Source organism: Silene latifolia, chromosome 4 (genome assembly GCF_048544455.1).
Source record: "Silene latifolia isolate original U9 population chromosome 4, ASM4854445v1, whole genome shotgun sequence".
NCBI lineage: Eukaryota > Viridiplantae > Streptophyta > Magnoliopsida > Caryophyllales > Caryophyllaceae > Silene > Silene latifolia.
In genome coordinates, this window is record NC_133529.1 from 54731916 (window position 1) to 54743009 (window position 11094).

Consider the following 11094-nt stretch of genomic DNA (forward strand, 5'->3'; position numbering starts at 1 on the left):
CGAAGATGATGAAGCCGGCGGAATAAGTTAACTGTAGGTACCTCCCCCTTGAAAAGACAGAGCCACACGAAGCCAACTATCGTCCTAATGGCCAACGGATGCAGTTGAGCCACGGCGACGTTCATAGCTTTGATGATGGCCGTGACGTATTTATTCAAAGGAAACCGGAGCCCATACTCCAGATGCCTGATATATACGCCGATATGACCCGGAGGAGGGCAACAGACGCTCGACCCTCCCAGGGATAACAATTTTGTACCCCTCACCGAAGTAGAAATGACCCTCGAAAAGAGTTCCACCGGAACAACTGGCGAATTTATTGGTCCAGGCACGGTCAGGACCAGTCATGCACGCATCGCCGTGGTCCAGGATATGCGGCCTCTCTTCACCAGAAGGAATCCTTTCCTCACAGTCATCATCAACATCATCATCCTCCCAACCCTCCAAAGCTTTTGGATCGACATCAGGAGACGGAGACCTAGGGCCCCCAAACCTTATCGGGATGACATTTAGTATCGCCTCCTCATCAAGACGCGACGGGGAACCCCCCGGCGCAGGCTTACTAGGTCCGGCACCAGCAGAAGACATGTTTACAACAAAACTTACAAGTTAAAAAGAGAAAATTTGTTTGTTTACCTTGAAGAAAATGCTACGCCAGAGTAATGATTCTGAAAGCTAGAGAGAAGTTTCGTCAAAGAGGGCTAGAAAGAAAATTTTTTTTGAGAAAATGAAATTGGTGCCCAATTTCAGGGATTAACTGCCCTATTTATAGGGAAAGGCCCATAAAGAAGGACCAATCAGGGCACAGCCCATGAAACGCCAAACCAATCAAAGAAATGACACGTGTCGGACATGCAACCACGGAATGTCAATCGTTGCAACAGTTGAACGTCAATCAATGCAACAATGACCAAGCGTCTTCAACACGCCCCTTCATATCTCTCTCGCTGTTCATCTTCCTCAACAAATTCTTAAGTATCCGTTTCTCCCCGGCCTACATGACCAACCAAGCGTAAAGCACCGGCCAGGGGGCAATCGAAACAACCAAGCACTCTCCACCCCGGTCTCGGCCCGGGCGTATTGCCTTTTTCCACATCGGATGTCCATTACACATCCATGTGGAGGGGGGATATGGTACGGCCTAAGCAGAGCCATGCGAGGGAAGAAGAAGCCGGGGCAGAAATTTTTACTTGCGCAGAATATACGCTCAACATACATCGGAGCCCATACCACGGCAAGACAGACTACGCCTGGGGCAAATTGATGGGGCATATTCTCGCACCCGCCGACGATCAACTTATTGAGCAAGGTCAAAGATATCCACAAGCAAGTCAACGGCTTAGATGCCTAACCGACGCCACCGTCGGCTGTCTCTTGTGCCTCGGCGGGGACAACTAGCCGCCGAGGCACACATCCGCGAACTCATATCCAAGACCCCTCGGCGGTGAGTCGCCAGGCCCGCCGGCTTGCCATGGGTCCCTCGGCCGAGGGGTAGATCAGTCTTTCCACCTGCTAGCCACTTGGCCACTTGGCCACTACGTGACAAAAGGTGAAAGTCTATAAATACTCCTCAACTCTCATTGAGGAGGAGATCCACAATTTAACCTAAGAATCACTATTCATCTGGTAATATCTTCCTTATCTCTCTACAATACATACTTCGCCAAGTAACAACAACTTCTCTCTCTAAGTTTACTGACTTGAGCGTCGGAGTGAGTTCGCTCGGCCCAAAGCCGAGCCCTCAGTTTGTTCATTGTTTCAGGAGACCGCAAGGAGGATTCAACCAAAGACGTCATTCTACAAGCACGGGTGGTAACAAATAACTGCTCTGGAATTACACCCGGAACAGTAACCATATTGGTCAGAATGTATCCATATTAGGCAGATTAATATAACCTTTTTACGGTTTGTTTTGATTAGATTTGATTAAAATATTAACATGTAAGAATACAAAAGGTAGCATGTGTGTATGCGTATAAAATGTACCAACTTAGTCAGGATATGTAGTCATTTTACAATATGTGAAATATGTAACTCCAATGGTGACATAATATTCTGAATGGCTACATATTAAGCAAAAATATTGACATATTGATTATGGGTTTTTTTTTTGCAGTCGATGGGTGCTGAAGAAGAGGCAACATCTTTGAATAGCAACTTCACCTAATGTTACACTTACACTAGAGTTGGGATGAGAAAGAGTTTCGCATGCGATAATGGTGTTGAAGCCGCAAAGGGAGGTGGTAATGTGAAGAAGCGCTGAAGAATTGTGGGCGGGGAATTGGACAGTAGTTGTTTGTATTGAACAATGTAGAATCTTATGATCATGTTATATATGAATCAAAATGGTCACATTTGACTATGTGTATAAAATGTTACTATCTTAGTAAGTATATGTAACCATTTTAGATAGAATATGAATAGAAATGGTTTAAAATATAGAGTTATGCAGAACATTTTAATTAGAAAATGTGATCCTTTTACATTACATTTGATTTGTTTTTTAAGAAAAAGAATCTTAGAATGATAACATATCTGAATTAAAATGGTGACATAGTGTAACACCCCGGCCCAAACCGGGTCGGGAGCGGTTACTTATGATAGCTCACCAGGCTGTGTACATGGCCCACAGATCAACACGGGTCCTTTATAGCGCATTTTGTCCTCACTCATGCGCATCCCGAAAACCTTCCCAGGAGGTCACCCATACTAAGACTACTCCCAGCCAAGCACGCTTAACTTTGGAGTTCTTTCGCATGGATGACCATAAAAGAAAGTGCACTTTGTTGATATGAGTAGTACTTTCAAACCCTTTAAGCACTAGCCATTTTAAGCCTAACACAGGACCTCTTCGATTAACGTGGGGTGTTACACATAGTATATTTGAATGAAATATTATCATCTTAGTTATAAAATATAACCATTTTACATTATATTTGATTTGATTTGAATGATTCATATCATCATAACATATATGAAATTATGAATAACAATGGTGACATATTTGACAAAATGACTTGTCTAATATGTGACCACTTTAGTTCTAAAACAGTACAAAAGTTGCTCATTATTTTCGAATATTGATGATGTTATAGATGATATTATTTCAAATGACGATCAAGATTTGATAGTCCGTATTACAAGATAAAACTAAATACAAGTTACAGTTCATAGTACAAGATATTTACTTTATCGTTCAATACGCGTGACCAATCTAAAGAGGTGACATTTTGTAGAAAGATATAAACATACAGCTCCATTAGGGAAATTTAATGCAGATCTCACACATGTTCACAAAATTATTCAATATGTCACCATATGTTACCATTTAAGACACCTCATTAGAATATACAAATGAAAGCATTTATCCTTAAAATTGTCATATATTATATTTTGTAACATGGTTACCTAAATTTTATTATGTGACCATTTGAAGAGTATAAGTCATCATTTTCAGCCAACTAATATGTGATGGGGTAAATAGAGTACACCCAGTTAAATATGGTCACAAATATTTAGGAAATTGAAACATATTTCAGTCTGTTACATGTTTACTTAATTGATCAATATGTTACAATCTCTTAAGGTCTGTAAGATCTCTAAAATTGGTTACAAAGTACTTTAATATATAAACAAGTGGACTCGATATGGTAACATTGCCTTCGGTTATTTAATCAAAATTTCATAGCAGCTAAAAATGGGAACAATCTTGGACTTTGATAAAAATAAATAAATAGGAAATTGAAACTTATCATGTTTACTTAATTGATCAATATGTTACCATCTCCTAAGGTCTAATAATCAGTACTTGTGCAGGTTAACAAACAAAATGAAGAAAACTATAAATATTTTTAGAATATATGACTACATATTCATATATAGTATTAATATGTATTTCCTGAAAATGATAGAATTAGTATAATAACTCTCCTATATATATGAAACTATTCTCCAATAATACTTCATCTTTGAGTGTCCTTACTTGACAAATCTGTAGACAATAGTAGACATTATCACCACAAATATTTAAATACATTAGCATAGACTGTAACCTTATAGACAATAAAGGTCTCCATATTAGCTTCAAATGTCACCACATTACCTTGAAATGAAACAACGCGTAAATATCATATTAATATTCGTAATGATTTTGAGATAATTTGTGACCATTTATGTTATCATGGTTATCAGTAAATCAAAAAGAAAATGCATTCAACATTAACTCAAAAAAAAAAAATAGTTTACAAAGAAAATAAAAAATCAGATTCAATGGAACAAAGACAACCACAAAAGGGAAAACAAATTAGGAGTCTTTTTTATAGGGATTTTTTCATACATTTAACACAAGTAATATTTTTATTTATAGATCTCAAAAATAAATCTAATAACAAAAATAAAAATATAAAACAAACCCAATATTTACCTTCAAATTTCAACATATTAAATCGAAACATTTAAGGACAATAAAAAGAAAACCCAATGTTTACCGTTAATCTCGTCTTCTTGCTCATATTTTGCTTCATCCGGTTACGAAGATGATATGTCTCTGATTTTGTGACGGATACATACATGTTTGTGACAGATTTTTTGTTGGATTTTGAATATGATGTTTTTTCTAGATTTTGAACATTTGGATTAATATGAACATAGAGAGTTTTTTTTTTAATTAAAATTTTGTGATGGAAATTAGAAATTCAGAAGTCAAAACATAACAAATGAAATGAGTATCTGGTTTAAATGACCTTGGAACTATAAACAAGGAGTATTATTTTTATTTTCTAATGTACATCAAAAGACAATGTCAGAGGCTACTATTCTCTACTCGGCCCACTTGCACCAATTATCCGCCCTATTTTCTTATTATTTAGTATGTATTCGACCCATCGTAAACTTGTGACGGGTAGTGCCGTCACAAATGAGAATTTGTGTTCTTTAAATTGTGGACCTCGTGGTGCCATACATAATTATCCAATTACATGAGAAGTGACTCTTTTGATACATGCATTACATATATAAACACTATTGTAGTGTGGTGGGACTACAATAGAGAGACCCTACATAAGATTAAAGTGTAGGAGAAGAAGGGGGACAAGAAGAGTCCTTGGAGATATTGAAATTGGCAATATCAAGGATCATTGTGACCCTAAACATTTCAATTAATTCTCATTTGAGACGGATTATGCCGTTTGAAACCTTCAGATAATTTTATTTGATCACTTTTATGATAAAATGTGACCGTTTAAACCGAATCATATTTTTATGGTAAAACATTACGATTTAAATTGGGTCACATTTAGCTATAAATTGGTCATATATGATCTGTCTGAAATTTCGGATGAAAATGACTGTTTAAATGGAGAGACTTTCTAAAACATTTCCATGTTCTCGCAATTATGGACCTTCATTTCCTTTTCTATTTCTTACCCCTTTTCTTATACTTATACCTATCTGCATTTATTGCTTCTTCTTCTACTACTATATATATTATCACCTTCATTCGTCTCATTTAAATAAAATCAATCACTATTAAAAATTATTCTTATTATATACTTGACTCGAGAGCCCAAAATATTATTTTTCCTCTTCGTTTTCGAATTTTAGTGCCAACTTATTGTACTATATATCTTTTGTCATGGGTATTGTTGCTATTTTTATGGCCTTTTTATTAGTTTCCATCCATGCATGCCATGCAAGGCACTCTCTTGGATTTGCAATCCATAGCAAGGTACGTACTTTGTATATTTATTATAGGTACTAGCTTAAGTAGGTCATTTGTTTACTTTTTACGGAGCAATATTATTTTAGGGTGACATTTATATGTTACAGAGTATCATTTTTATTTTGAAATTTTTCGATTTGTAAATTAATCATCCTTCTGAACATAAATATAATATGCATGGCTCACTTGTTATCTCGGGGTCTCATCCTCTAACTCTAGTTTGTTTGTCAAATATAAAGATAAATAAATAATTAAGACAAAACGAGTACCATAAAGTCGTTTTGATAGTACTCTATGTACATGATAACACGAAGATAAAACCATGTATAAGTTCCAACGTTCCATGGTGGTCCAAAGTAACGTACCGTTGGCTGTGCATATTATGTTGCAGGATGTCATTGAAGAAAATACAAAACTCAAACAAGAAATGAATACCATAAAGACGGTTCAAGCATCTGAGAAAACAAAACAAACACTCTCAGGTTTGTTACAACACGATTTGTTAAGATATAAGAATTTCTGAACTCTCAATGTTTTCAGTTAATCTAATATGCTATCGTTCATGGATGTACGACGTTGATACAGGTCACGATATATCAATGATAACATCGGATGGAAGCAGAAGCGTGATAGATAAATTGCAGGTAAATTCTAGGTCAAATACTCATACTGATTAACTAGTTGAGATAAGTTTTAAAATCACGTAGTCTAATTGTTTGAACAATAGGTTGCAGGTTCGAATTTTCACCCTAAGTAGATAACTATCTAATACATACACTATTATTCATATGTATTTAGGGTTTGGAGAAAAACAAAAGATCAATGCTAGAATCGAAATCACAAGAGGCTAAGGAGGCTACTGGTACAAAAGAAGATAAACCAGTCGAAGACGTGATGGTAACGGATTATGTTACGCCCCATCGCAAATCTCCTATCCATAACTCAGAACTAAATAATTAAGCTGTCATTATAAAATTTTACGATATTTTAAATGTAAACTTATACTCCGTACTTTGTATATGAGATGATCGTAAGAACAATTTCCCACTTTTGTAACGTTATGCATGCATGAAACGATTGTAAACCTTGTCCGATCCAGTTCAATTTTACCTGTACTAACTAACACATACGGAGTATATAAGTCTCATAATTGAACTTGTACAAAAGTTTGTGTTCAACAAAATAACTTGTAAAGTGTGATGACTTAAACACTTCAAATCAATTAACCTCTTGAAACGTAAGGGGTTCATGACCGGCCTAAATGCTTTGTTAATGGAAATGGTAGATGGGCGGGACTAGCAAGGCCACTCGTTCACCCTAAACAGTGAAAATTTTTCGGTTTTTTGCTATAATTTTTGTTCTTTTTATAGTATAACTGTATACGGTCATATCTGTAATTAACTAATTACTCCATTAGTACTGTCGTCATACACATTATCACCTTACACTACAAGAAAAAGGTCATTTAGCAACCAACCTTTGCGACTAACCAATTATTGGTTTCTAATTAGCAACCATTTTCGAATTGGTTGCTCATTAGCAACCAACTTGACATTGGTTGCAAAAATTAGATGCTAATTAGCAACCGCTCACAAATTGGTCGCTAATTAGCATCCATTTATCATTGGTTGCAAAAATTAGATGCTACTTAGCAACCACTCACAAATTTGTCGCTAATTAGCATCCATTTAAGATTGGTTGCAAATATTAGATGCTAGTTAGCATCCCATTACGAGTTAGTTTCTAATTAAATACCAAGTTAAATTTTAAACTTTCTATGTAATTACAACTTTCTTGAGTTTTTAAAATACTGATGTGAAATACTCCGTATATATAAGTATGATATTTAATGCGAGATTGAAAAACCTGCCTTTTTTTTTACATTAAAAATTATAGTTGGTCTTGTTTAAGACCGTCTTAATCAAAGACCTCTCACATACTCATTAATGTCCATCCTTATTTTAATCGGATGTAAAAGACATTTTAAGTTAAAACCGTCTTAAGTAAGAATTCCTATAAAAATATTGGTTATTGGTTATACTCTATATAATATTTAATAATGAGTATAATGTACTCCGTATATAATTATACAAACGAAACAAAAAAGAGAGCAGAGTAGGAAGGTGGGCGGGAGAATTCATGCTTAAAATTTCGTTTTCCGCCAAAATGAATGTATCTAGCTATCATATAATACCAAGTCTTAGGGTTTCTAACTCCTCTAGCCAGCCGCATACTTTGCTAACCTGCTCTTTTTTTCCATCTTTCTTCACAAAGTAAAGAAATATCATCATCAACTCACCATTTCACCTCTTTATCCACCTCTAATATGATTTAAGTTCATTTAATTTCTTTCACAACATGAGTTTCTTCTAATCTTTATCATTTCAATAGAATACCATTAGTATGAACAAATATTAATTTCTCCTTCTTCCAAAACTGATGGCTAGATCACGCATATAAATTTATAGATCCGAATCAACATTAATCTTCGAGTACACTTCTCATTTGCTCTGGGTTTGGTCATTTTTAAGGTGAGATCTTGAATATTCCACCATTATTGCTACTATATCAAAAAACAATTGGTCTTATTGTTGGTCGACCGTTATTGTTTGGTAGCTTTAGTATGATAATTTCATATGATTGGTTAGTTAAGTTTTATATTTAAGCTTTAGATGCAATTTTGGCTGTCTTTGTTCTTATGCTATGAGTAATGCTTGGTTTTTTGGTCATTAGAATTTATGTTATTTCTTTTAATTTAATGTAAGACCAAGTTTTTCTCTCTTTACTTTAATTATATTTGGTTATATATATTGTTGAGTATACAGACTTTTATTTTTCAAGTCTTTGGTACATATTTTCAATCTTTACACCAAGTAAATTTAATATGGTTGTGTGCCTTTTGCATTTTAGGTACAATCTTTGATGCAGATGAAGAAATCAACATCTCAAATTTAGGATGAAGAACTTAGTCTCAAATTGTACAAATAGTTTTCTTGTGCAAGAATATCAATAGTGTATTATGCTAATTGTAATTTGGGTTATACATGTAATAAAGTTAATCAATATTTTTAATTGAGGAAATCAATACTTCATTACGTCAAAATTGTGGGTTTAAGCCTTACTTTCAGCCTAATATGGGTTGGGAGTATGTATTTTTTTTTACGATCTGAAATACATTTAGCGACCAACAAATAGCTTTTAGTTGCTAAGTTACTACCAATTAAATTAGTCGCAAATTAGAAACCAATTCAGTTGGTCGCAGATTAGCGACTAATTCAGTTGGTTGCAGATTAGCGACTAATTCAGTTAGTCGCAAATTAGCGACTAATTTTGCGACTAATCGGAATCGCGATCGGGCCTACGGCGACTATCACTCGAAATTTGGTCGCTAATTGGTCGCTAATTGGCTTTAGCGACTAATTTTTGAGCATTAGCGACTAATTCAGTTGGTCGCTAACTAGCCTTTTCCTTGTAGTGTTATGCTCACTTGGTTTGTTCTTATAAGCATAAAGATCTGGATAATGGAGGGATAATTTCTAAGGATATATATCCCCCCATCATGATTTGTCGCTAATACTACCTCCGACTCAACAAATTACTTAAGTTTTATTTAAATATTTCTCATAAGAGAACAAAAAAGTAAGCTCAGTTATGCTCCTAAAGATCGACTGCTAAATATTCCTAGCTCATAAAAGTATTAAAGATCGACTACAATGGTAAAGTGTCGCCGTTACTAGAAGTTAGAAGTTAAAAATGACGTTGATACAATGCTTTATTGGCACAGTCCTTACTGATAGAATTATGAACGGTTGAATATTATTGAATTGCATTGCATAATAATACATGAACGATGAGTACAATTATAGTAGAGCTAAGCTAGGGTTACAAGGATTGCTACGCAAGACACGCCTAATTACAAAGAGATACGGAACGATATATTTCCTAAATTACAAATATATACGGATCTAAATTATAGAAACGAATAACTGAGACGATATTTTCAACTGAGAAGATATTTCCTTTACACGCTCCCGCAAGACGGTCGGTCGAAGAGTAAGACCGATCTTGGAGACTAAACGGAGAAAACGAGCTCGAGGTAGCGGCTTGGTGAATGTATCAGCCAATTAGACCTGCGCACGGACAAAGTGAAAATCAAGTGCAAGTTCTTTCATACGGGTATCGGATTGGCGGAGTAATGAGACGCGCCAAGATTGGCACAGAAAATTGCGCGAACGGATGACCAAGTCGGTGATGGCAGGTAGCCGGAGGTGTCGTGTTGATCGTGTAGGCAGTCGGAGAAGAAGGTGTCGAAATATGCCCAAGTTAGCCGATTTTTTGAAAATAAAGTATGTTTTGCGACGGTCTTTGCTGAGGTCGTTGGAGGGTCAAACGGTAACAAAAATCCGAGTTTTTTGACGTTTTGGAATCGTGAGATTACGAATTTTGTGAATATGGGAAGAGTCGGGATCATTGATAGTCATAAATGGTGCGAAAAACGGTCGAAAAGGCTGCTGGTCAGACCTCTGTTTTTGTGAAAACAGGGTCTGTTTGGTGGTGTATTTGCGTGAGGCTTTGGCTCGGTTTCCGAGAGTTTAAACTAGGTTTTCAGACGAGAATGGGAGGTGTTTAATTGTGTTGTAGCATGGTGGTCGGATGATGATAACACGATGGTTGTGAATGGTGACGATTAATGACGGGTCGGATTTTTAGTGAAGGTTATTAGGGCTTAAATTGACAATAACGTGTTATCAATTTCGCAATTTGAAACATCATTCCTTAAATTGATCACTTTTGAGTCGTAATTAATTCGTTCTTCATCTCATAAATCAATGTGAAAAAGAAAATCGGATCGAAGGAGGGTGCAACAACTTTGGCTGCCAATATAGTCGCCCTTTACTTCGAGTTTTTGGTATATCGATATCGGGGTCGGTTTTTTTTTAGATTGGTTTCAGTAACGGTGTATGTTCGATGCAATTCGTGGGTGACGGCAGCGGAAGTGGGTCGGGTTTTGGGTGGGTAGATTTTCGGAAATAGGATCTACTCCGAGGGATTTAACCTCTATCAAGAGCACGAGGCTCTGATACCATGATAGAATTATGAACGGTTGAATATTATTGAATTGCATTGCATAATAATACATGAACGATGAGTACAATATATATAGTAGAGCTAAGCTAGGGTTACAAGGATTGCTACGCAAGACACGCCTAATTACAAAGAGATACGGAACGATATATTTCCTAAATTACAAATATATACGGATCTAAATTATGGAAACGAATAACTGAGACGATATTTTCAACTGAGAAGATATTTCCTTTACACTTACATTGACAAAATCTCATTATTGTCCACTAAATCTTTGGGCTTTAGTA

The 11094-nt window shown here is 35.8% G+C and overlaps 1 protein-coding gene across 2 annotated transcripts; it reads left to right on the forward strand.

Moving 5' to 3' along the window:
• The first annotated feature begins 5492 nt into the window (after positions 1-5492).
• LOC141653502 (uncharacterized) lies at positions 5493-8791 on the forward strand. Of its 2 annotated transcripts, XM_074461281.1 has the most exons (5): positions 5493-5725; positions 6111-6201; positions 6305-6363; positions 6518-6616; positions 8630-8791. In XM_074461281.1, exons 1-5 carry the CDS (start codon positions 5633-5635, stop codon positions 8672-8674), a joined length of 387 nt encoding a protein of 128 aa, XP_074317382.1. In that variant the 5' UTR covers positions 5493-5632; the 3' UTR covers positions 8675-8791. The 2 variants fall into 2 exon arrangements, with proteins under 2 accessions (XP_074317382.1, XP_074317381.1); XM_074461280.1 differs by lacking the exon at positions 8630-8791 and having other exon boundaries at positions 5495-5725; positions 6518-6817.
• The last annotated feature ends 2303 nt before the right edge of the window (positions 8792-11094 follow it).